Source organism: Petromyzon marinus, chromosome 43, assembly GCF_048934315.1.
Source record: "Petromyzon marinus isolate PM22_M1 ecotype Great Lakes invasive population chromosome 43, UKy_Petmar_22M1.pri1.0, whole genome shotgun sequence".
NCBI lineage: Eukaryota > Metazoa > Chordata > Hyperoartia > Petromyzontiformes > Petromyzontidae > Petromyzon > Petromyzon marinus.
The window spans coordinates 3,585,868-3,613,622 of record NC_133709.1 but is presented as its reverse complement, the minus strand read 5'-3'; the positions used below and the strand labels follow the sequence as shown (position 1 = coordinate 3,613,622).

The 27,755-nt window shown below is 59.9% G+C and overlaps 1 protein-coding gene and 1 long non-coding RNA gene across 3 annotated transcripts in view; both read left to right on the top strand.

The window, feature by feature from the left end:
• The window catches only part of LOC142930786 (uncharacterized), a 58,834-nt gene that overhangs the window by 10,731 nt on the left and 20,348 nt on the right, over positions 1-27,755 (top strand). The gene's annotated exons all lie outside the window — the stretch shown is intronic.
• Positions 9,062-27,755, top strand: part of LOC116951518 (glycerol-3-phosphate phosphatase-like) — a 39,042-nt gene continuing 20,348 nt past the window's right edge. Inside the window, exons 1-2 of one of the 2 annotated variants that reach the window (XM_032970204.2) lie at positions 9,062-9,140; positions 14,559-14,953. In XM_032970204.2, the coding sequence (XP_032826095.1) occupies positions 14,571-14,953 (383 nt within the window). In that variant the 5' untranslated portion in view covers positions 9,062-9,140; positions 14,559-14,570. Of the gene's footprint in view, positions 9,532-14,558; positions 14,954-27,755 lie in introns of both variants that reach the window. The other variant, XM_032970203.2, reaches the window with a different exon arrangement.

Here is a 27,755-nt window from a genome sequence, read left to right as displayed (position 1 = left end):
ACACACACTATTACACGGCTTCACACACACACTCTATTACACGGCTTCACACACACACTCTATTACACGGCTTCACACACTCTATCACACGGCTTCATACACACACACTCTGTTACACGGCTTCACACACACACTCTGTTACACGGCTTCACACACAGACTATAACACGGCTTCACACACACACACTCTATTACACGGCTTCACATACACACACTGTTACATAGGTTCACATACACACACTCTATCACACGGCTTCACACACACTCTACCTATCACACGTCTTCGCACACACACACTCTATCGCACGGCTTCACACACACACACATTCTATTACACGGCTTCACACACACTCTATCACACTGCTTCACACACACACTCTATTACACGGCTTCACACACACACTATTACACGGCTTCACACACACACACTCTATTACACGGCTTCACACACTGTTACACGGCTTCACACACACACACTCTATTACACGGCTTCACACACACACACTATTACACGGCTTCACACACTCTATTACACGGCTTCACACACACACACTCTATCACACGGCTTCACACATACACACTATTACACGGCTTCACACACACACACTCTATTACACGGCTTCACACACACACTGTTACACGGCTTCACACACACACACACTCTATTACACAGCTTCACACACACACTCTATCACACGGCTTCACACACACACTATTACACGGCTTCACACACACACACTATTACACGGCTTCACACACACACACACTATGACATGGCTTCACACACACACACTATTGCACGGCTTCACACACACACACTCTATCACACGGCTTCACACACACACACTGTTACACGGCTTCACACACACACTCTATTACACGGCTTCACACACACACACTCTATTACACGGCTTCACACACACACACTCTATTACACGGCTTCATACACACACACTCTATTACACGGCTTCACACACACACACTCTATTACACGGCTTCACACACACACACACTATTACACGTCTTCACACACACACACTCTATAACACGGCTTCACATACACACACTGTTACATAGGTTCACATACACACACTCTATCACACGGCTTCACACACACACACTCTATCACACGGCTTCACACACACACACTATAACACGGCTTCACACACACACTCTATCACACGGCTTCACACACACACACTCTATCACACGGCTTCACACACACACAAACTTTATTACACGGCTTCACACACACACTCTATCACACGGCTTCACACACACACACTCTATTACACGGCGTCACACACACACACACTCTATTACACGGCTTCACACACACTATTACACGGCTTCACACACACACTATTACACGGCTTGACACGCACACACACACTCCACACACACACACTCCACACACACACTCTACACACACACACTCCACACACACACACTCCACGCACACACACACTCCACACAGACACACTCCACACACACACTCACTCCACACACACACGCTCCACACACACACACCACACACACACTCCACTCCACACACACACACCACACACACTCCACACACACCACACACATACACCACACACCACACACACCACACACACACTCCACACACACACACACACTCCACACACTCCACACACACACACACTCCACACACACACACCACACACATACACCACACACACACACCACACACATACACCACACACACACACTCCACACACACACACACTCCACACACACACACTCCACACACACACACTCCACACACACACTCCACACACTCCACACACACACACTCCACACACACACTGCACACACACACACTCCACACACACACACTGCACACACACTCCACACGCACACACACTCCACACACTCCACACACAGACACTCCACACTGCTTTGAGCCAGCGGCTCATTGTTTGGTGGGGCGGTGCCGGCACCGCAGCGGTGGGGTGGAGCGGGGAGTGGGGGGGGATAGAGCACTTGCCCCAACAGTCTGTGCAGACTATACGGGGGATCTTTGTCTTTGCTTTATCGGGGTGAAGGGTGCGGGTCGGGGCGGGGGGCAGAGGATGGCGCAGATGTCTCGGCCGCCAAAATGTCGAACTCTATTTCTTGTTGTTGAGCGTCGCTCCTCCGCCCTCTGTTGTTTGCCGTAGGGCGACTGCCTCCCAACAACTTTCCCCGGAGCGTCCTTCAAGAGCCACCACCGCCTCCTCCTGCTCCGCCACAGAGGACCGATCTCCAGTCATCGGCTCCGACACAATATCCCTCTCTGACCGAAGATGGTGGTGTACAGAACGAGGTAAAAGACGCTGCAAGGTGACACTGACGGCTGCTCTGTGCTGCTTGCAGTGTTCAGGGGCCTGCTCAAGGCGCGGCTCCGGCTGGAGCACGCCACGTACCACACGCACGTGTCAGTGATGTGCAGCGCGTCTTCTTCGAACGCTGGAGAGCCGGACAAGCCCCTCTCTGTACCAGCGTGGACGGCACCACCCCACGTGTTCACCTTCTGAAGCGCTCGCTCGTCACGTGGCGTGCGCGATGACCACCAGCACCACCACGTGACTTTTCTTTCGTGTTGTGCGCGCTGCATTTTGCGCCACAGCGCGTGGATTTATAGCGTTTATTTGTGTTGCTGGTGACTTTGTGTATTTGTGTTGCTGGTGACTTTGTGTGTTTGTGTTGCTGGTGACTTTGTGTGTTTGTGTTGCTGGTGACTTTGTGTATTTCATATTGGAAACGCCTCCAAGTGCCGTTGCTGCTGGCGGCAATAAAAGTTGTTTAGAAAGTCAACAGTCTCTTGACCGCACGGTCCCCACCTGCTCGGTTCGGGGCGAGGCGGAGAGCGGTGCGTGGTTGAGAGTAGCCAGTCACAGCTGCCTCTTTGGCCCGCGTGAGGCCTCTTCACGTTGGGTGCCGTCCATAAATGACGTCACGCGATTTTTGACCCCCCCCCCTCTCGTCAAACGGCGTCACAAAAAGTCATGACCCCCCCCTCAAATATGACGTCACAAAGCTCTGCCCCCCCTCCCCCCCCCCACAAAACCATATTTCCATTTTGAAAATAAAACATGCTTCAAATCGCTTTAAACTATTGTCATTGTAGTGCGTGTTCAATGTGGCGCTGCACTCTGATATTGTGGGAGAAAACATTTATTAAAAAGTCTATTTAATTAAGCAAATGCTATCGTCTGTCCCTGCTGTGTGGGATAGAGTGTTTCCCCCTCGCATGCAGTGAAATTGAACAAATTGAAGGTCAGTGATATGCAGTGCTACAGTGAACTGCAGTGAAGTGTTTGATGACATTTTTTTAGTGCAAGATTCACTGCCATTAAATTAACACAAGATACAATTATAACTGCAATTTTTTTTCGTAAATATTACAGCTTCCGTCCTAGGACGGGCAAACATATATATATTTTAAAAATAATAAATACTCACGACTAATTGGCTGAGAATATCTTCATATATCGAGGACTGCAGAACAATTCACACGATCGACGTCGCAAAATAGCAAAACATGCTCTAATACGACTTTCACTAAGTTTATGTAGCTAGTAAGATTGCATGCGTGATTATTGAAGGCCGTTTGTCTGATTTACTGAATGGTTGCTATAACGCATTCACCTGCCACTTTAACAAACTGGTCATCGCAATAATAAATTGTTTTTAATTGTAATTCTTATCGGGCCCACGTGGCCAGGGTGTAAACTACTACAGCCTCTCGACTGGCCTGTCCATCTATATAATGTGAAGAAGGGCCATGGGCCGAAACGTCGTCTACATTTTTTTTTAAAGCCACACGCGCGCGGTGTTGTTATTGACGAGTGCGGCTTTTTGTTGACCAACATAATCATTACGTCATACGACTCCCGTGACGTCAACTACTTAATTTTTTAAAAATATTTTTTCACGAAGCTATTATAATCTAAATAAGTATTTGCTAATTAATTGAAACTTTCATTATTGTTCTTTTGCGATTTGACGCTTTGTTAGGAAATACGATATGTATATCGTGAACCACGACATATATATCGTACGATGTATATCGTGGCATGCCCGTATCGTGGAGACAGCGAATTGGAAACGATTGATAATTGACGCGCGTGATAAGTCGATATTAGCAGGTGAATCTTAGCGCTTCGTGAGTCGGCCGGTTCCACTTGGGGTGGAATTTGCTACCAGTGTCCACCACTATCAGTGTCCACCATGAGCAGTGTCCACCACGGGCAGTGTCCACCACGGGCAGTGTCTACTATGAGCAGTGTCACCACTATCAGTGTCCACCATGAGCAGTGCCCACCACGGGCAGTGTCTACTATGGTCAGTGTCCACCACTGGCAGTGTCCACCACTAGCAGTGTCTACTATGAGCAGTGTCCACCACGGGCAGTGTCCACCATGAGCAGTGTCCACTATAAGAAGTGTCCACCACTATCAGTGTCCACCACGGGCAGTGTCTACTATGAGCAGTGTCCACCACGGGCAGTGTCCACCATGAGCAGTGTCCACCATGAGCAGTGTCCACTATAAGAAGTGTCCACCACTATCAGTGTCCACCATGAGCAGTGTCCACTATAAGAAGTGTCCACCACTATCAGTGTCCACCACGGGCAGTGTCTACTATGAGCAGTGTCCACCACGGGCAGTGTCCACCATGAGCAGTGTCCACCATGAGCAGTGTCCACTATAAGAAGTGTCCACCACTATCAGTGTCCACCATGAGCAGTGTCCACTATAAGAAGTGTCCACCACGGGCAGTGTCCACCACTGCAGTGTCCACCACTATCAGTGTCCACCATGAGCAGTGTCCACTATAAGAAGTGTCCACCACTATCAGTGTCCACCATGAGCAGTGTCTACTATGAGCAGTGTCCACTATAAGAAGTGTCCACCTTGGGTAGTGTCCATCACGGAGAGACGCGCAAACTCTAAATATGCAGCAGGCGTCAGGGTCGGGATCGAACCCACGACTTCCTGTATACCTGGCGAAGTAGTTAACATCTCGGCGCCGTGGCGCCATGAATGAGATGTTTCTACATAAAACTACCATGCAATTCTTGCTATCATGCATTTGTGCGATCCTTGCGTAACGGTATTCATGAAAAAAATTGGTAGCATTTTTCACCTTTCGGGGTACCGATGATCAAATGTCCCGCCCAGGGCTCAGAGACCCAATACGCGGTCTGTGTCGCCCCCTGCAGCACGCGGGCAGTGTGGCCACGGTCCTGGGCCTCACCTCGGGCGACTCGAATGAGTACCTGGTGCGGTGTGTAAACATCGCCACTGGGGAGACAAAGGCGGTCGGGCGTGGTGCTGGCCACCCACCCCCTCGTGTGCCGTTCCGGCCTTCGTAGGTGCTCGCTAACAGCACTTACCCCAGCAGTCTGTTCACGGCTATGGGGCCGTCCATAAATGACGTCACACACCTGGGGGTGGGGGGGGGGGGTCGGACATTTGTGACGATGTGTGACGAGGGTGGAGGGGTTTGAGAAATATGACGTCACATCAAAATGTCGCTACCTTAAATAAATATAGACAACACGTTCTACTTAATTTGACTTATCAATAAATGTTTTCTCCTACAACATCAAAGTGCAGCGCCACATTAAATACGCACTACAATGACAATAGTAATAGGTTTTTACCCTTTTATCTGGCACCAAAACTGACACCTTTATACAAGGGATCATGTTTGCAATAACCACAACAACGCCTTTTGGCGTCATCTGGCCCAACACCAGTGGAGACTAGGCTCTAAGAAAAGCCGTCTCGGGTGTGGACCAATCAACTTCAAGGACAGTGCCAATATCATTATCAGAGTTGTCTCTTTTTGTTTGCATTTTGTTGTGGTTATTGCAAACATGATCCCTTGTATCAAGGTGTCAGTTTTGGTGCCAGATAAAAGGGTAAAAACCTATTACTATATCTTGCTACTGGCAAAGGAGGTCTCATAATGTAAATGACAATAGTGTAAAGCGATTGAAAGCATGTTTTATTTTGGGGGGGGGGCAGAGCTTTGTGACGTCATATTCGAAGGGGGGTCTGACTTTTTGTGACGCCGTGTGACGAGGGGGGTGAGCGGTGGGTGGGTGAGTGACGTTGCAGCGGTGAGCGCTCCGCTGCGCAACGAACCAGGCGAGCCGAGTTCGATTCCCGCTCACGTGCCACGAACACCAGTGACGATCATCACCACTGGAAATGGGGACACCCCTAGGTCGACTCAGCCTTAGAAGCACAAGTCGCTACATATGTAGTAGCTACATATTGTAGTAGCTACATATTGTAGTAGCTACATATTGTAGTAGCTACATATTGTAGTAGCTACATATTGTAGTAGCTACATGTGTAGTAGCTACATGTGTAGTAGCTACATATGTAGTAGCTACGGACCCCGCACTTTCAAGGGTCGCGCGCTAAATGATTTCAAGCTATCAATTCCGGTTCAGTGATTATGCACTTGCTCTATTACTATAGTACTATACCGCCTTCAACTTTTACGAAAGACTGGGTGTTTAAGGTTAGCGATTTGTCGTATTATCTGGCTGTGTATCAAATGAAAAAAAATCAATTATTTTACTATGCAAGTTAAACATTTGTGTGGTTTTTTTTGGAATATTTACGTGAAGTGTTAAGGCAGCTGAATCGTGATTCACTTGATCCGTGTTTTTTTTTTGGGTTAGGCCGGAAGGTAGTTTCCACGCCATGAATTTAGGGCCCCTTTTAAACGTCAAATACGTTACAGGCCCCGCACTAGCTTCATCCGGCACTGCCCGGCTGCTCCGTGTAAACATCAGCGCCGGGGGGGGGGGGGAGATACAAAGACGGCCGTGCTGCATTTGGCAGCGGCTGTCACGAGGGGGTGGGGGGAGGGGGTGTGGAGGGTGGGGATCTTCGACTCAACTCGTGGAAATTCCCCCGCAGAGTTTAGCGCGTGGTGGAATTTAAAAAAAAAACACCCGCAAACATCACACGGAGCCGTGAACGCGCTTGGGATCTCTACGCTTGGCGGACGAGTGCCGGGTAAAAGTTGCCGTGGCGAGGAGTCGGAGCCACTCCCTGTTCACCTTCTGGGTGCGACGGAGATATATCCTCTGCCTGCTACATTCTTTCACGTCTTTTTTATCACGCAGTAGGCGAAGTTTTCCCATGATCGGACCAAGAGATTATTATCCATCTGGTACAGATGCAATGGGAAGGCTGATCGATGCCCCCGGTGTCGCCAAGGGATGGCTCACAACTGATCAACCATGTGATGTACGCTCATGAATGTGGTGATTGCTGCTCACTCTGAGACGAAGTTTGAGAGACTCAGTCAGACGAAAACAATTCACCCACCTGGGCATTTCATTTCATCAGACACTCCAACCCCTCAGCTCGATACGAGCAATGTGAAAAGTTGTGGACAGAGTGGAGGAGTTTCCCTACCTGGGCAGTGTGCTTAGGGACCACCACCGCATTGGCAGCGGGAGGACTCACTCCGAATCAGCGCAGCGGCATCAGCATCTCATTGGCTGCGCGCGTAACGCTGTGGCCTATCGCTCAATACAAAGATCTCTGCGCGTGCGAAAACCGTGGCCACTTTGCAGGTTTGGAACATTCAGGCTGGCCTTTCTGCGACGATCTTTGAATGGTCTGGACTAAGTCGCATCGGTGAGCTCAGTTTGGCAGGCGAGGCTGCATTGGCTGGGTCACGAAGCCCCCGTGCCCAGCTAACGCCATGCCGAGGCAGCTTTTGTTCGGCCGGACAGAGAGGGGGCTAAACGGGCGCGCAGCACGGGCTGGAGAACAGATGGAGCCGATGCGGTATACAGGTGGACGTGGAGTTGAGTGGACTTGCCGATGACCGGTACCAGCGGTGTCAAGATCGGGCTCTGTGGAGGAGGAGGACGCTGCTGCTACTGAGCGGTAGGAGGCAGTCGCCCTCCAGCAACAGCGGAAGGGCAGAGGAGCGACGCCTCACAACAGCGAGCGGAGCTCCGGGCGGATAAAACGCAGTGATTTGGCAAAGCGCAGGTGGTGGTGCATCTGCCGGTCATCTCAGTCAAGCAAACCATAGCACACATAGGTAAGGTGAGCTAGAGTTGGGTGATCAGGGGAGATCGGGGGGGGGGGGGGGGTAGTGATGAGGATCAGAGGGAGGTAGAGGGATCAGGGGTGTGTGTGGGGGGGGTCAGGAGGAGCTAGGTAGAGTTTTGAGGATGAGGGGGAGGGGGTTATGAGTAGGGGGGGGGTCACGGGAGCATATAATTAGGAGGGTGGGATCAGGAGGTTCGGGGGTGAGGTGGGATCAGAGGAATAAAGGGGGGGGGGGAGGAGGAGGAAGAGTGGGGGAGGGGGAGGGAGAGTGGGGGAGGGGGAGGGAGAGTGGGGAAGGGGGAGGGAGAGTGGGGGAGGGGGAGGGAGAGTGGGGGAGGAGGAGGGAGATTGGGGGAGGGAGAGTGGGGGAGGGGGAGGGAGAGTGGGGGAGGGGGAGGGAGAGTGGGGGAGGGAGAGTGGGGGAGGGAGAGTGGGGGAGGGAGAGTGGGGGAGGGAGAGTGGGGGAGGGGGAGGGAGAGTGGGGGAGGGGGAGGGAGAGTGGGGGAGGAGGAGGGAGAGTGGGGGAGGGAGAGTGGGGGAGGGAGAGTGGGGGAGGGAGAGTGGGGGAGGGGGAGTGGGGGAGGGAGAGTGGGGGAGGGGGAGGGAGAGTGGGGGAGGGGGAGGGAGAGTGGGGGAGGGGGAGGGAGAGTGGGGGAGGGAGAGTGGGGGAGGGAGAGTGGGGGAGGGGGAGTGGGGGAGGGAGAGTGGGGGAGGGGGAGTGGGGGAGGGAGAGTGGGGGAGGGGGAGTGGGGGAGGGAGAGTGGGGGAGGGGGAGGGGGAGGGAGAGTGGGGGGAGAGGAGGGAGAGTGGGGGAGGGAGAGTGGGGGAGGGAGAGTGGGGGAGGGAGAGTGGGGGAGGGAGAGTGGGGGAGGGAGAGTGGGGGAGGGGGAGTGGGGGAGGGGGAGTGGGGGAGGGAGAGTGGGGGAGGGGGAGTGGGGGAGGGAGAGTGGGGGCTCTGGGGGCTCTGGGGGCGTGTCCGTTCCGTCTCCCCGCCCCCTCCACGCGTGCGCAGCGCCGATCGCTCTCGGCGCGGGCGGTGCGCGCGTGTTGTTGTTTGTCTCTCGGATTTACAGCGGCCATCACCACCACCATCATCATCATCATGACCATCGTCACCACCCTAAGAAGCAGCGTCGACATCTATCACGAGCCTTCGCATCGTTCGCACGATCATCAGCAGTAGCAGCATCGGTAGCACCAACGTCATCATCATCAGCAGCAGCAGCACCAACGTCATCATCATCAGCAGCAGCACTGTCATCATCATCAGCAGCAGCAACGTCATAATCATCATCATCAGCAGCGGCAGCTCCAACGTCATCATCATCAGCAGTACCATCGCCACCAACGTCATCAGCGGCTGCGGCGCTTATCAGTGCCATCAGCTCCGTCCACTCGCTCCCCGCATCGCGACCCTCTCGGCTTTTGTAATACAACCACACACCACCCTCACCACCCTCACCACCCACACACCACCCTCACCACCCTCACCACCCACACACCACCCTCACCACCCTCACCACCCCACACACCACCCTCACCACCCTCACCACCCACACACCACCCTCACCACCCTCACCACCCACACACCACCCTCACCACCCACACACCACCCTCACCACCCTCACCACCCACACACCACCCTCACCACCCACACCACCAACACACCACCCTCACCACTCACACACCACCCACACCACCCTCACCACCCTCACCACCCACACACCACCCTCACCACCCTCACCACCCACACACCACCCTCACCACCCTCACCACCCACACACCACCCTCACCACCCACACCACCCACACACCACCCTCACCACCCACACACCACCCACACCACCCACACACCACCCTCACCACCCTCACCACCCTCACCACCCACACACCACCCTCACCACCCTCACCACCCACACACCACCCTCACCACCCTCACCACCCACACACCACCCTCACCACCCACACACCACCCACACCACCCACACACCCTCACCACCCTCACCACCCTCACCACCCACACACCACCCTCACCACCCTCACCACCCTCACCACCCACCACCACCCACACACCACCCACACCACCCACACACCACCCTAACCACCCACACACCACCCTCACCACCCACACGCCACCCTCACCACCCACACACCACCCTCACCACGCTCACCACCTTCACCACCCACACACCACCCACACCACCCTCACCACCCAGACCCCACCCTCACCACCCTCACCACCCACACACCACCCTCACCACCCTCACACCACCCTCACCACCCACACACCACCCTCACCACCCTCACACCACCCTCACACCACCCTCACCACCCTCACACCACCCTCACCACCCACACCACCTTCACCACCCTCACCACCCACACACCACCCTCACCACCCTCACCACCCCCACCACCCACACACCACCCTCACCACCCTCACACCACACTCACCACCCTCACCCACCCTCACCACCCACACCACCTTCACCACCCTCACCACCCACACACCACCCTCACCACCCTCACCACCCCCACCACCCACACACCACCCCCACCACCCACACACCACCCTCACCACCCTCACCACCCATACACCACCCTCACCACCCTCACCACCCTCACCACTCTCACCACCCTCACCACCCACACACCACCCTCACCACCCACACACCACTCTCACCACCCTCACCACCCTCACACCACCCTCACCACCCACACACCACCCACACCACCCTCACACCACCCACACCACCCTCACACCACCCTCACCACCCACACACCACCCTCCCACCCACACACAACCCTCACCACCCCCACCACCCTCACACCACCCACACCACCCTCACCACCCACACACCACCCTCACCACCCTCACCACCCTCACACCACCCACACCACCCACACACCACCCTCACCACCCACACACCACCCTCACCACCCTCACCACCCACACACCACCCTCACCACCCACACACCACCCACACACCACCCTCACCACGCACACACCACCCACACCACCCTCACCACCCTCACACCACCCTCACCACCCTCACCACCCACACACCACCCTCACCACCCACACACCACCCTCACCACCCACACACCACCCTCACCACCCTCACACCACCCTCACCACCCACACACCACCCTCACCACCCACACACCACCCTCACCACCCACACCACCCACACACCACCCTCACCACGCTCACCACCCACACCCCACCCTCACCACCCACACACCACCCTCACCACCCACACCACCCACACACCACCCTCACCACCCTCACCACCCTCACCACACACTACCCTCACCACCCTCACCACCCACACACCACCCTCCCCACCCACACCACCCTCACCACCCTCACCACTCACACACCACCCTCACCACCCACACACCACCCTCACCACCCACACCACCCACACACCACCCTCACCACCCACACACCACCCTCACCACCCTCACCACCCACACACCACCCTCACTACCCACACACCACCCTCATCACCCACACACCACCCTCACCACCCACACACCACCCTCACCACCCACACACAACCCTCACCACCCACACACCACCCTCACCACCCTCACCACCCTCACCACCCTCACCCCACCCTCACCACCCACACACCACCCTCACCACCCACACACCACCCTCACCACCCACACGCCACCCTCACCACCCACACGCCACCCAACCACCCTCACCACGCACACACCACCCTCACCACGCACACACCACCCTCACCACCCACACACCACCCACCCCACCCACACCACCCTCACCACCCACACCACCCACACACCACCCTCACCACCCTCACCACTCACCCACCTCACCACCCTCACCACCTTCACCACGCTCACCACCCACACACCACCCTCACCACCCACACACCACCCTCACCACCCACACCACCCACACACCAACCCTCACCACCCTCACCACCCTCACCACACACTACCCTCACCACCCTCACCACCCACACACCACCCTCCCCACCCACACCACCCACACACCACCCTCACCACCCTCACCACTCACACACCACCCTCACCACCCACACACCACCCTCACCACCCACACCACCCACACACCACCCTCACCACCCACACACCACCCTCACCACCCTCACCACCCACACACCACCCTCACTACCCCACACCACCCTCACCACCCACACACCACCCTCACCACCCACACACCACCCTCACCACCCACACCACACTCACACCACTTCACACACCCACCCCACCACCCACCACCACCCACCACCCCTCACACCACCCTCACCACCCTCACCACCCACACCCCTCTCCCCACCCACACCACCCACACACCACCCTCACCACCCACACACCACCCTCACCACCCACACACCACCCTCACCACCCACACCCACCCACACCACCCTCACCACGCACACACCACCCTCACCACCCACACACCACCCACACCACCCTCACCACCCACACCACACACACACCACCCTCACCACCCACACACCACCCACCCCACCCTCACCACCCACACAACCCTCACCACCCACACCACCCACACACCACCCTCACCACCCACACACCACCCTCACCACTCACACCACTCTCACCACCCTCGCCCACCCACACCACCCACACACCACCCTCACCACTCACACACCACCCCACACACCACCCTCACCACCCACACCACCCTCACCACCCACACCACCCACACACCACCCTCACCACCCTCCACCACTCACCCCACTCTCACCACCCTCACCCACCTTCACCACCCTCACCACCCCACACCACCCTCACCACCCTCACCACCCACACACCACACCCTCACACCACCCTCACACCACCCACACACCACCCTCACCACCCTCACCACCCACACCACCCACACACCACCCTCACCACCCACACACCACCCCTCACCACCCTCACCACCCACACCACCCTCACCACCCTCACCACCCTCACACCACCCTCACCACCCTCATACCACCCTCACCACCTCACCACCCTCACACCACCCTCACCACCCTCACCCCACCCTCACCACCCTCACCCGACCTTCACCACCCTCACCACCCACACACCACCCTCACCACCCTCACACCACCCTCACCACCCTCACACCACCCTCACCCACCCTCACCCACCTTCACCACCCACACACCACCCTCACCACCCACCACCACCCACACACCACCCTCACCACCCTCACCACCCACACACCACCCTCCCACCACCCACACACCACCCTCACCCACCCACCACCTCACCACCCACACCACCCTCACCCACCCACACACCACCCTCCACACCACCACTCACCACCCTCACACACCCACACACCACCCCACACCACCCTCACCACCCTCACCACCTCCACCACACACACCCTCCCTCACCACCCTCACACCACCCTCACCACTCTCACCACCCACACACCACCCTCACCACCCTCACTACCCACACACCACCCTCACCCACCCTCACCACCTTCACCACCCTCACACCACCCTGACCACCCTCACACCACCCTCACCACCCACACACCACCCTCACCACCCACTCACCACCCTCACCACTCTCACCACCACACACCACCCTCACCACCCACACCACCCTCACCACCCACACACCACCCTCACACCACCCTCACCACCCTCACACCACCCTCACCACCCTCACCACCCTCACCAACCACCCACCACCCACACACCACCCACTCACCACCCTCACCACCCACACACCACCCTCACCACACTCACACCACCGTCACCACCCTCATCACCCTCACCACCCTCACACCACCCACACACCACCCTCACCACCCACACACCACCCTCACCACCCACACACCACCCTCACCACCCACACACCACCCTCACACCACCCTCATCACCCTCATCACCCTCACCACCCACACACCACCCACACACCACCCTCACCACCCACACACCACCCTCACCACCCACTCACCACCCTCACACCACCCTCACCACCCTCACCACCCACACACCACCCTCACCACCCTCACCACCCACTCACCACCCTCACACCACCCTCACCACCCTCACCACCCACACACCACCCTCACCACCCTCACCACCCACACACCACCCTCACCACCCTCACACCACCCTCACCACCCTCACCACCCACACGTCACCCTCACCATCCACCCCATTCGTTGCACAACCCCATTCGTTGCACGGCCCACATCTACCCCACCCTTCCCAATCCCACATATCCCGCGTGTGCAATCCAGCCCCATCCACATCCATCCAATCGTCCTCCACGCCATCCACCCGCATCCCCCCTCCCGCTATTGGGCAAAGTCACATTGATACAAAACCACAAATCCTCCCCCCCGCTCCACCACCACCCTCTCTCATCACCCACCCACCCTCCCCTCCTCCTCCTCTCCCCACGCCCTCCCCACACAGAGCCCACAAAAGATGTCCCTGACCGCCGACGAGCGATGCCAGCCCCTGCGAGGCGCGGCGCTCGACGAGGTCTTATCCTCCACGGACAACTTCCTCTTCGACTGCGACGGCGTCCTGTGGCGAGGCAACCGAGCCCTGGACGGCGCCCCGGCCGCGGTGAACGCCCTGAAGCGCCTGGGCAAGCGCGTCTTCTTCGTCACCAACAACAGCCGCAGGACGCGCGCCATGCACCGCGAGAAGCTGCGGCGCCTCGGGTTCCGCGCCGCCCGGCGCGACGTCTACGGCTCCGCGTTCCTCGCCGCGCAGTTCCTGCGCCTCGAGGCGCCGCCGCACGGCCGCGTCTACGTGATCGGGGACGCGGCCGTGTGCCGCGAGCTGAGCGACGCGGGCATCAGGTGAGGTGGGTGGGGTGGGGTGAGAGGTGGGGTGGGAGGTGGGGTGGGTGGGTGAGAGGTGGGGTGAGAGGTGGGGTGAGAGGTGGTGTGAGAGGTGGGGTGGGTGGGTGAGAGGTGGGGTGAGAGGTGGGGTGAGAGGTGGGGTGAGAGGTGGGGTGAGAGGTGGGGTGAGAGGTGGGGTGAGTGAGAGGTGGGGTGAGAGGTGGGGTGGGTGGGTGAGAGGTGGGTGAGGGGTGGGGTGAGAGGTGGGTGAGGGGTGGGGTGAGAGGTGGGTGAGAGGTGGGGTGAGAGGTGGGGTGAGAGGTGGGTGAGAGGTGGGGTGAGAGGTGGGTGAGAGGTGGGTGAGAGGTGGGGTGAGAGGTGGGGTGAGAGGTGGGTGAGAGGTGGGGTGGGAGGTGGGGTGAGAAGAGAGCGTTCGGGGAAGATTGGGTATGGAGGGATGGAGGAGTCTGGAGGGATGGAGGAGTCTGGAGGGATGGGGGAGTCTAGAGGGATGGAGGAGTCTGGAGGGATGGGGGAGTCTGGAGGATGGAGGAGTCTGGAGGGATGGAGGAGTCTGGAGGGATGGGGGAGTCTGGAGGGATGTAGGAGTCTGGAGGGATGGAGGAGTCTGGAGGGATGGGGGAGTCTGGAGGGATGGAGGAGTCTGGAGGGATGGAGGAGTCTGGAGGGATGGGGGAGTCTGGAGGGGATGTAGGAGTCTGGAGGGATGGAGGAGTCTGGAGGGATGGGGGAGTCTGGAGGGATGGAGGAGTCTGGAGGGATGGAGGAGTCTGGAGGGATGGAGGAGTCTGGAGGGATGGGGGAGTCTGGAGGGATGGAGGAGTCTGGAGGGATGGAGGAGTCTGGAGGGATGGGGGAGTCTGGAGGGATGGAGGAGTCTGGAGGGATGGGGGAGTCTGGAGGGATGGAGGAGTCTGGAGGGATGGAGGAGTCTGGAGGGATGGGGGAGTCTGGAGGGATGTAGGAGTCTGGAGGGATGGAGGAGTCTGGAGGGATGGGGGGAGTCTGGAGGGATGGAGGAGTCTGGAGGGATGGAGGAGTCTGGAGGGATGGGGGAGTCTGGAGGGATGTAGGAGTCTGGAGGGATGGAGGAGTCTGGAGGGATGGGGGAGTCTGGAGGGATGGAGGAGTCTGGAGGGATGGAGGAGTCTGGAGGGATGGAGGAGTCTGGAGGGATGGGGGAGTCTGGAGGGATGTAGGAGTCTGGAGGGATGGAGGAGTCTGGAGGGATGGGGAGTCTGGAGGGATGGAGGAGTCTGGAGGGATGGGGGAGTCTGGAGGGATGGAGGAGTCTGGAGGGATGGAGGAGTCTGGAGGGATGGGGGAGTCTGGAGGGATGTAGGAGTCTGGAGGGATGGAGGAGTTTGGAGGGATGGGGGAGTCTGGAGGGATGGAGGAGTCTGGAGGGATGGGAGAGTCTGGAGGGATGGGGGAGTCTGGAGGGATGGAGGAGTCTGGAGGGATGGAGGAGTCTGGAGGGATGGGGGAGTCTGGAGGGATGTAGGAGTCTGGAGGGATGGAGGAGTCTGGAGGGATGGGGGAGTCTGGGAGGGATGGAGGAGTCTGGAGGGATGGGGGAGTCTGGAGGGATGGAGGAGTCTGGAGCGATGGAGGAGTCTGGAGGGATGGAGGAGTCTAGAGGGATGGAGGAGTCTGGAGGGATGGGGGAGTCTGGAGGGATGGGGGAGTCTGGAGGGATGGAGGAGTCTGGAGGGATGGGGGAGTCTGGAGGGATGGAGGAGTCTGGAGGGATGGAGGAGTCTGGAGGGATGGGGGAGTCTAGAGGGATGGAGGAGTCTGGAGGGATGGAGGAGTCTGGAGGGATAGAGGAGTCTGGAGAGATGGGAGAGTCTGGAGGGATGGAGGAGTCTGGAGGGATGGGGGAGTCTGGAGGGATGGGGGAGTCTAGAGGGATGGAGGAGTCTGGAGGGATGGGGGAGTCTGGAGGGATGGGGGAGTCTAGAGGGATGGAGGAGTCTGGAGGGATGGGGGAGTCTGGAGGGATGGAGGAGTCTGGAGGGATGGGGGAGTCTGGAGGGATGGGGGAGTCTGGAGGGATGGAGGAGTCTGGAGGGATGGGGGAGTCTGGAGGGATGGAGGAGTCTGGAGGGATGGGGGAGTCTAGAGGGATGGGGGAGTCTGGAGGGATGTAGGAGTCTGGAGGGATGGAGGAGTCTGGAGGGATGGGGGAGTCTGGAGGGATGGAGGAGTCTGGAGCGATGGAGGAGTCTGGAGGGATGGAGGAGTCTAGAGGGATGGGGGAGTCTGGAGGGATGGGGGAGTCTGGAGGGATGGAGGAGTCTGGAGGGATGGGGGAGTCTGGAGGGATGGAGGAGTCTGGAGGGATGGAGGAGTCTGGAGGGATGGGGGAGTCTAGAGGGATGGAGGAGTCTGGAGGGATAGAGGAGTCTGGAGGGATGGGAGAGTCTGGAGGGATGGAGGAGTCTGGAGGGATGGGGGAGTCTGGAGGGATGGGGGAGTCTAGAGGGATGGAGGAGTCTGGAGGGATGGGGGAGTCTGGAGGGATGGGGGAGTCTAGAGGGATGGAGGAGTCTGGAGGATGGGGGAGTCTGGAGGGATGGAGGAGTCTGGAGGGATGGGGGAGTCTGGAGGGATAGAGGAGTCTGGAGGGATGGGGGAGTCTGGAGGGATGGAGGAGTCTGGAGGGATGGGGGAGTCTGGAGGGATAGAGGAGTCTGGAGGGATGGGGGAGTCTGGAGGGATGGGGGAGTCTGGAGGGATGGAGGAGTCTGGAGGGATGGGGGAGTCTAGAGGGATGGAGGAGTCTGGAGGGATGGGGGAGTCTGGAGGGATAGAGGAGTCTGGAGGGATGGGGGAGTCTGGAGGGATGGAGGAGTCTGGAGGGATGGGGGAGTCTGGAGGGATGGGGGAGTCTGGAGGGATGGAGGAGTCTGGAGGGATGGGGGAGTCCTAGAGGGATGGAGGAGTCTGGAGGGATGGGGGAGTCTGGAGGGATAGAGGAGTCTGGAGGGATAGAGGAGTCTGGAGGGATGGGGGAGTCTGGAGGGATGGGGGAGTCTAGAGGGATGGAGGAGTCTGGAGGATGGGGGAGTCTGGAGGGATAGACGAGTCTGGAGGGATGGAGGAGTCTGGAGGGATGGAGGAGTCTGGAGGGATGGGGGAGTCTGGAGGGATGGGGGAGTCTGGAGGGATGGGGGAGTCTAGAGGGATGGAGGAGTCTGGAGGGATGGAGGAGTCTGGAGGGATGGGGGAGTCTGGAGGGATGGAGGAGTCTGGAGGGATGGAGGAGTCTGGAGGGATAGAGGAGTCTGGAGGGATGGGGGAGTCTGGAGGGATGGAGGAGTCTGGAGGGATGGAGGAGTCTGGAGGGATGGAGGAGTCTGGAGGGATGGAGGAGTCTGGAGGGATGGGGGAGTCTAGAGGGATGGAGGAGTCTGGAGGGATGGGGGAGTCTGGAGGGATAGAGGAGTCTGGAGGGATAGAGGAGTCTGAAGGGATGGGGGAGTCTGGAGGGATGGGGGAGTCTAGAGGGATGGAGGAGTCTGGAGGGATGGGGGAGTCTGGAGGGATAGAGGAGTCTGGAGGGATGGAGGAGTCTGGAGGGATGGAGGAGTCTGGAGGGATGGGGGAGTCTGGAGGGATGGGGGAGTCTGGAGGGATGGGGAGTCTAGAGGGATGGAGGAGTCTGGAGGGATGGAGGAGTCTGGAGGGATGGGGGAGTCTGGAGGGATGGAGGAGTCTGGAGGGATGGAGGAGTCTGGAGGGATGGAGGAGTCTGGAGGGGATGGAGGAGTCTGGAGGGATAGAGGAGTCTGGAGGGATGGGGAGTCTGGAGGGATGGAGGAGTCTGGAGGGATGGAGGAGTCTGGAGGGATGGAGGAGTCTGGAGGGATGGGGAGTCTGGAGGGATGGGAGGAGTCTGGAGGGATGGAGGAGTCTGGAGGGATGGAGGAGTCTGGAGGGATAGAGGAGTCTGGAGGGATGGGGGAGTCTGGAGGGATAGAGGAGTCTGGAGGGATGGGGGAGTCTAGAGGGATGGAGGAGTCTGGAGGGATGGGGGAGTCTGGAGGGATGGAGGAGTCTGGAGGGATGGAGGAGTCTGGAGGGATGGAGGAGTCTGGAGGGATGGGGGAGTCTGGAGGGATGGGGGAGTCTAGAGGGATGGGGGAGTCTGGAGGGATGGGGGAGTCTGGAGGGATGGAGGAGTCTGGAGGGATGGAGGAGTCTGGAGGGATGGAGGAGTCTGGAGGGATGGGGGAGTCTGGAGGGATGGAGGAGTCTGGAGGGATGGGGGAGTCTGGAGGGATGGAGGAGTCTGGAGGGATGGAGGAGTCTGGAGGGATAGAGGAGTCTGGAGGGATGGGGGAGTCTGGAGGGATGGAGGAGTCTGGAGGGATGGAGGAGTCTGGAGGGATGGAGGAGTCTGGAGGGATGGGGGAGTCTGGAGGGATGGAGGAGTCTGGAGGGATGGAGGAGTCTGGAGGGATGGAGGAGTCTGGAGGGATAGAGGAGTCTGGAGGGATGGGGGAGTCTGGAGGGATAGAGGAGTCTGGAGGGATGGGGGAGTCTAGAGGGATGGAGGAGTCTGGAGGGATGGGGGAGTCTGGAGGATGGAGGAGTCTGGAGGGATGGAGGAGTCTGGAGGGATGGAGGAGTCTGGAGGGATGGGGAGTCTGGAGGGATGGGGGAGTCTAGAGGGATGGGGGAGTCTGGAGGGATGGGGGAGTCTGGAGGGATGGAGGAGTCTGGAGGGATGGAGGAGTCTGGAGGGATGGAGGAGTCTGGAGGGATGGAGGAGTCTGGAGGGATGGAGGAGTCTGGAGGGATGGAGGAGTCTGGAGGGATGGAGGAGTCTGGAGGGATGGGGGAGTCTGGAGGGATGGGGGAGTCTGGAGGGATGGAGGAGTCTGGAGGGATGGAGGAGTCTGGAGGGATAGAGGAGTCTGGAGGGATGGGGGAGTCTAGAGGGATGGAGGAGTCTGGAGGGATGGGGAGTCTGGAGGGATGGAGGAGTCTGGAGGGATGGAGGAGTCTGGAGGGATGGAGGAGTCTGGAGGGATGGGGGAGTCTGGAGGGATGGGGGAGTCTAGAGGGATGGGGGAGTCTGGAGGGATGGGGGAGTCTGGAGGGATGGAGGAGTCTGGAGGGATGGAGGAGTCTGGAGGGATGGAGGAGTCTGGAGGGATGGAGGAGTCTGGAGGGATGGAGGAGTCTGGAGGGATGGAGGAGTCTGGAGGGATGGAGGAGTCTGGAGGGATGGGGGAGTCTGGAGGGATGGGGGAGTCTGGAGGGATGGAGGAGTCTGGAGGGATGGAGGAGTCTGGAGGGATAGAGGAGTCTGGAGGGATGGGGGAGTCTGGAGGGATGGAGGAGTCTGGAGGGATGGGGGAGTCTGGAGGGATGGAGGAGTCTGGAGGGATGGGGGAGTCTGGAGGGATGGGGAGTCTGGAGGGATGGAGGAGTCTGGAGGGATGGGGAGTCTGGAGGGATGGAGGAGTCTGGAGGGATGGGGGAGTCTGGAGGGATGGAGGAGTCTGGAGGGATGGGGGAGTCTGGAGGGATGGGGGAGTCTGGAGGGATGGGGGAGTCTGGAGGGATGGGGGAGTCTGGAGGGATGGAGGAGTCTGGAGGGATGGGGGAGTCTGGAGGGATGGAGGAGTCTGGAGGGATGGGGGAGTCTGGAGGGATGGAGGAGTCTGGAGGGATGGGGGAGTCTGGAGGGATGGAGGAGTCTGGAGGGATGGGGGAGTCTGGAGGGATGGGGGAGTCTGGAGGGATGGGGGAGTCTGGAGGGATGGAGGAGTCTGGAGGGATGGGGGAGTCTGGAGGGATGGAGGAGTCTGGAGGGATGGGGGAGTCTGGAGGGATGGGGGAGTCTGGAGGGATGGAGGAGTCTGGAGGGATGGGGGAGTCTGGAGGGATGGGGGAGTCTGGAGGGATGGGGGAGTCTGGAGGGATGGAGGAGTCTGGAGGGATGGAGGAGTCTGGAGGGATGGGGAGTCTGGAGGGATGGAGGAGTCTGGAGGGATGGAGGAGTCTGGAGGGATGGGGGAGTCTGGAGGGATGGAGGAGTCTGGAGGGATGGAGGAGTCTGGAGGGATGGGGGAGTCTGGAGGGATGGGGGAGTCTGGAGGGATGGAGGAGTCTGGAGGGATGGGGGAGTCTGGAGGGATGGGGGAGTCTGGAGGGATGGAGGAGTCTGGAGGGATGGGGGAGTCTGGAGGGATGGGGGAGTCTGGAGGGGTGGGGGAGTCTGGAGGGATGGAGGAGTCTGGAGAGATGGAGGAGTCTGGAGGGATGGGGAGTCTAGAGGGATGGAGGAGTCTGGAGGGATGGGGGAGTCTGGAGGGATGGGGAGTCTAGGAGGGATGGAGGAGTCTGGAGGGATGGGGGAGTCTGGAGGGATGGAGGAGTCTGGAGGGATGGGGGAGTCTGGAGGGATAGAGGAGTCTGGAGGGATGGGGGAGTCTGGAGGGATGGAGGAGTCTGGAGGGATGGGGGAGTCTGGAGGGATAGAGGAGTCTGGAGGGATGGGGGAGTCTGGAGGGATGGGGGAGTCTGGAGGGATGGAGGAGTCTGGAGGGATGGGGGAGTCTAGAGGGATGGAGGAGTCTGGAGGATGGGGGAGTCTGGAGGGATAGAGGAGTCTGGAGGGATGGGGGAGTCTGGAGGGATGGAGGAGTCTGGAGGGATGGGGGAGTCTGGAGGGATGGGGGAGTCTGGAGGGATGGAGGAGTCTGGAGGGATGGGGGAGTCTAGAGGGATGGAGGAGTCTGGAGGGATGGGGAGTCTGGAGGGATAGAGGAGTCTGGAGGGATAGAGGAGTCTGGAGGGATGGGGGAGTCTGGAGGGATGGGGGAGTCTAGAGGGATGGAGGAGTCTGGAGGGATGGGGGAGTCTGGAGGGATAGACGAGTCTGGAGGGATGGAGGAGTCTGGAGGGATGGAGAGTCTGGAGGGATGGGGGAGTCTGGAGGGATGGGGGAGTCTGGAGGGATGGGGGAGTCTAGAGGGATGGAGGAGTCTGGAGGGATGGAGGAGTCTGGAGGGATGGGGAGTCTGGAGGGATGGAGGAGTCTGGAGGGATGGAGGAGTCTGGAGGGATAGAGGAGTCTGGAGGGATGGGGGGAGTCTGGAGGGATGGAGGAGTCTGGAGGGATGGAGGAGTCTGGAGGGATGGAGGAGTCTGGAGGGATGGAGGAGTCTGGAGGGATGGGGGAGTCTAGAGGGATGGAGGAGTCTGGAGGGATGGGGGAGTCTGGAGGGATAGAGGAGTCTGGAGGGATAGAGGAGTCTGGAGGGATGGGGGAGTCTGGAGGGATGGGGGAGTCTAGAGGGATGGAGGAGTCTGGAGGGATGGGGGAGTCTGGAGGGATAGAGGAGTCTGGAGGGATGGAGGAGTCTGGAGGGATGGAGGAGTCTGGAGGGATGGGGGAGTCTGGAGGGATGGGGGAGTCTGGAGGGATGGGGGAGTCTAGAGGGATGGAGGAGTCGGAGGGATGGAGGAGTCTGGAGGGATGGGGGAGTCTGGAGGGATGGAGGAGTCTGGAGGGATGGAGGAGTCTGGAGGGATGGAGGAGTCTGGAGGGATGGAGGAGTCTGGAGGGATAGAGGAGTCTGGAGGGATGGGGGAGTCTGGAGGGATGGAGGAGTCTGGAGGGATGGAGGAGTCTGGAGGGATGGAGGAGTCTGGAGGGATGGGGGAGTCTGGAGGGATGGAGGAGTCTGGAGGGATGGAGGAGTCTGGAGGGATGGAGGAGTCTGGAGGGATAGAGGAGTCTGGAGGGATGGGGGAGTCTGGAGGGATAGAGGAGTCTGGAGGGATGGGGGAGTCTAGAGGGATGGAGGAGTCTGGAGGGATGGGGGAGTCTGGAGGGATGGAGGAGTCTGGAGGGATGGAGGAGTCTGGAGGGATGGAGGAGTCTGGAGGGATGGGGGAGTCTGGAGGGATGGGGGAGTCTAGAGGGATGGGGGAGTCTGGAGGGATGGGGGAGTCTGGAGGGATGGAGGGAGTCTGGAGGGATGGAGGAGTCTGGAGGGATGGAGGAGTCTGGAGGGATGGGGGAGTCTGGAGGGATGGAGGAGTCTGGAGGGATGGGGGAGTCTGGAGGGATGGAGGAGTCTGGAGGGATGGAGGAGTCTGGAGGGATAGGAGGAGTCTGGAGGGATGGGGGAGTCTGGAGGGATGGAGGAGTCTGGAGGGATGGAGGAGTCTGGAGGGATGGAGGAGTCTGGAGGGATGGGGGAGTCTGGAGGGATGGAGGAGTCTGGAGGGATGGAGGAGTCTGGAGGGATGGAGGAGTCTGGAGGGATAGAGGAGTCTGGAGGGATGGGGGAGTCTGGAGGGATAGAGGAGTCTGGAGGGATGGGGGAGTCTAGGAGGGATGGAGGAGTCTGGAGGGATGGGGGAGTCTGGAGGGATGGAGGAGTCTGGAGGGATGGAGGAGTCTGGAGGGATGGAGGAGTCTGGAGGGATGGGGGGAGTCTGGAGGGATGGGGGAGTCTAGAGGGATGGGGGAGTCTGGAGGATGGGGGAGTCTGGAGGGAAGGAGGAGTCTGGAGGGATGGAGGAGTCTGGAGGGATGGAGGAGTCTGGAGGGATGGAGGAGTCTGGAGGGATGGAGGAGTCTGGAGGGATGGAGGAGTCTGGAGGGATGGAGGAGTCTGGAGGGATGGGGAGTCTGGAGGGATGGGGGAGTCTGGAGGGATGGAGGAGTCTGGAGGGATGGAGGAGTCTGGAGGGATAGAGGAGTCTGGAGGGATGGGGGAGTCTAGAGGGATGGAGGAGTCTGGAGGGATGGGGGAGTCTGGAGGGATGGAGGAGTCTGGAGGGATGGAGGAGTCTGGAGGGATGGAGGAGTCTGGAGGGATGGGGGAGTCTGGAGGGATGGGGGAGTCTAGAGGGATGGGGGAGTCTGGAGGGATGGGGGAGTCTGGAGGGATGGAGGAGTCTGGAGGGATGGAGGAGTCTGGAGGGATGGAGGAGTCTGGAGGGATGGAGGAGTCTGGAGGGATGGAGGAGTCTGGAGGGATGGAGGAGTCTGGAGGGATGGAGGAGTCTGGAGGGATGGGGGAGTCTGGAGGGATGGGGGAGTCTGGAGGGATGGAGGAGTCTGGAGGGATGGAGGAGTCTGGAGGGATAGAGGAGTCTGGAGGGATGGGGGAGTCTGGAGGGATGGAGGAGTCTGGAGGGATGGGGGAGTCTGGAGGGATGGAGGAGTCTGGAGGGATGGGGGAGTCTGGAGGGATGGGGGAGTCTGGAGGGATGGAGGAGTCTGGAGGGATGGGGGAGTCTGGAGGGATGGAGGAGTCTGGAGGGATGGGGGAGTCTGGAGGGATGGAGGAGTCTGGAGGGATGGGGGAGTCTGGAGGGATGGGGGAGTCTGGAGGGATGGGGGAGTCTGGAGGGATGGGGGAGTCTGGAGGGATGGAGGAGTCTGGAGGGATGGGGGAGTCTGGAGGGATGGAGGAGTCTGGAGGGATGGGGGAGTCTGGAGGGATGGAGGAGTCTGGAGGGATGGGGGAGTCTGGAGGGATGGAGGAGTCTGGAGGGATGGGGGAGTCTGGAGGGATGGGGGAGTCTGGAGGGATGGGGGAGTCTGGAGGGATGGAGGAGTCTGGAGGGATGGGGGAGTCTGGAGGGATGGAGGAGTCTGGAGGGATGGGGGAGTCTGGAGGGATGGGGGAGTCTGGAGGGATGGAGGAGTCTGGAGGGATGGGGGAGTCTGGAGGGATGGGGAGTCTGGAGGGATGGGGGAGTCTGGAGGGATGGAGGAGTCTGGAGGGATGGAGGAGTCTGGAGGGATGGGGGAGTTCTGGAGGGATGGAGGAGTCTGGAGGGATGGAGGAGTCTGGAGGGATGGGGGAGTCTGGAGGGATGGAGGAGTCTGGAGGGATGGAGGAGTCTGGAGGGATGGGGGAGTCTGGAGGGATGGGGGAGTCTGGAGGGATGGAGGAGTCTGGAGGGATGGGGGAGTCTGGAGGGATGGGGGAGTCTGGAGGGATGGGGGAGTCTGGAGGGATGGGGGAGTCTGGAGGGATGGAGGAGTCTGGAGGGGTGGGGGAGTCTGGAGGGATGGAGGAGTCTGGAGGGGTGGGGGAGTCTGGAGGGATGGGGGAGTCTGGAGGGATGGAGGAGTCTGGAGGGGTGGGGGAGTCTGGAGGATGGAGGAGTCTGGAGGGATGGAGGAGTCTGGAGGGATGGGGGAGTCTGGAGGGATGGAGGAGTCTGGAGGGATGGAGGAGTCTGGAGGGATGGGGGAGTCTGGAGGGATGGAGGAGTCTGGAGGGGTGGGGGAGTCTGGAGGGATGGAGGAGTCTGGAGAGATGGAGGAGTCTGGAGGGATGGGGGAGTCTGGAGGGATGGAGGAGTCTGGAGGGATGGGGGAGTCTGGAGGGATGGAGGAGTCTGGAGGGATGGGGGAGTCTGGAGGGATGGAGGAGTCTGGAGGGATGGGGGAGTCTGGAGGGATGGGGGAGTCTGGAGGGATGGAGGAGTCTGGAGGGATGGAGGAGTCTGGAGGGATGGGGGAGTCTGGAGGGATGGAGGAGTCTGGAGGGATGGAGGAGTCTGGAGGGGTGGGGGAGTCTGGAGGGATGGAGGAGTCTGGAGGGATGGGGGAGTCTGGAGGGATGGGGGAGTCTGGAGGGATGGGGGAGTCTGAGGGATGGGGGAGTCTGGAGGGATGGAGGAGTCTGGAGGGATGGGGGAGTCTGGAGGGATGGAGGAGTCTGGAGGGATGGGGGAGTCTGGAGGGATGGGGGAGTCTGGAGGGATGGAGGAGTCTGGAGGGATGGAGGAGTCTGGAGGGATGGAGGAGTCTGGAGGGGATGGAGGAGTCTGGAGGGATGGAGGAGTCTGGAGGGATGGGGGAGTCTGGAGGGATGGGGGAGTCTGGAGGGATGGAGGAGTCTGGAGGGATGGAGGAGTCTGGAGGGATGGAGGAGTCTGGAGGGATGGGGGAGTCTGGAGGGATGGAGGAGTCTGGAGGGTGGGGGAGTCTGGAGGGATGGAGGAGTCTGGAGGGATGGAGGAGTCTGGAGGGATGGGGGAGTCTGGAGGGATGGAGGGAGTCTGGAGGGGTGGGGGAGTCTGGAGGGATGGGGGAGTCTGGAGGGGATGGAGGAGTCTGGAGGGGTGGGGGAGTCTGGAGGGATGGAGGAGTCTGGAGGGGTGGGGGAGTCTGGAGGGATGGAGGAGTCTGGAGGGATGGGGGAGTCTGGAGGGATGGAGGAGTCTGGAGGGATGGAGGAGTCTGGAGGGATGGGGGAGTCTGGAGGGATGGAGGAGTTTGGAGGGGTGGGGGAGTCTGGAGGGATGGGGGAGTCTGGAGGGATGGAGGAGTCTGGAGGGATGGGGGGAGTCTGGAGGGATGGAGGAGTCTGGAGGGATGGGGGAGTCTGGAGGGATGGAGGAGTCTGGAGGGATGGAGGAGTCTGGAGGGATGGGGGAGTCTGGAGGGATGGAGGAGTCTGGAGGGGTGGGGGAGTCTGGAGGGATGGAGGAGTCTGGAGGGATGGAGGAGTCTGGAGGGATGGGGGAGTCTGGAGGGATGGAGGAGTCTGGAGGGATGGGGGAGTCTGGAGGGATGGAGGAGTCTGGAGGGATGGGGGAGTCTGGAGGGATGGAGGAGTCTGGAGGGATGGGGGAGTCTGGAGGGATGGGGGAGTCTGGAGGGATGGAGGAGTCTGGAGGGATGGAGGAGTCTGGAGGGATGGGGGAGTCTGGAGGGATGGAGGAGTCTGGAGGGATGGAGGGAGTCTGGAGGGGTGGGGAGTCTGGAGGGATGGAGGAGTCTGGAGGGATGGGGGAGTCTGGAGGGATGGGGGAGTCTGGAGGGATGGGGGAGTCTGGAGGGATGGGGGAGTCTGGAGGGATGGAGGAGTCTGGAGGGATGGGGGAGTCTGGAGGGATGGAGGAGTCTGGAGGGATGGGGGAGTCTGGAGGGATGGGGGAGTCTGGAGGGATGGAGGAGTCTGGAGGGATGGAGGAGTCTGGAGGGATGGAGGAGTCTGGAGGGATGGAGGAGTCTGGAGGGATGGAGGAGTCTGGAGGGATGGGGGAGTCTGGAGGGATGGGGGAGTCTGGAGGGATGGAGGAGTCTGGAGGGATGGAGGAGTCTGGAGGGATGGAGGAGTCTGGAGGGATGGGGGAGTCTGGAGGGATGGAGGAGTCTGGAGGGGTGGGGAGGCTGGAGGGATGGAGGAGTCTGGAGGGATGGAGGAGTCTGGAGGGATGGGGGAGTCTGGAGGGATGGAGGAGTCTGGAGGGGTGGGGGGAGTCTGGAGGGATGGGGGAGTCTGGAGGGATGGAGGAGTCTGGAGGGGTGGGGGAGTCTGGAGGGATGGGGGAGTCTGGAGGGATGGAGGAGTCTGGAGGGATGGGGGAGTCTGGAGGGATGGAGGAGTCTGGAGGGATGGGGGAGTCTGGAGGGATGGGGGAGTCTGGAGGGATGGGGGAGTCTGGAGGGATGGGGGAGTCTGGAGGGATGGAGGAGTCTGGAGGGATGGGGAGTCTGGAGGGATGGAGGAGTCTGGAGGGATGGGGGAGTCTGGAGGGATGGAGGGAGTCTGGAGGGATGGGGGAGTCTGGAGGGATGGAGGAGTCTGGAGGGATGGGGAGTCTGGAGGGATGGGGGAGTCTGGAGGGATGGGGGAGTCTGGAGGGATGGAGGAGTCTGGAGGGATGGGGGAGTCTGGAGGGATGGAGGAGTCTGGAGGGATGGGGGAGTCTGGAGGGATGGGGGAGTCTGGAGGGATGGAGGAGTCTGGAGGGATGGGGGAGTCTGGAGGGATGGGGGAGTCTGAGGGATGGGGGG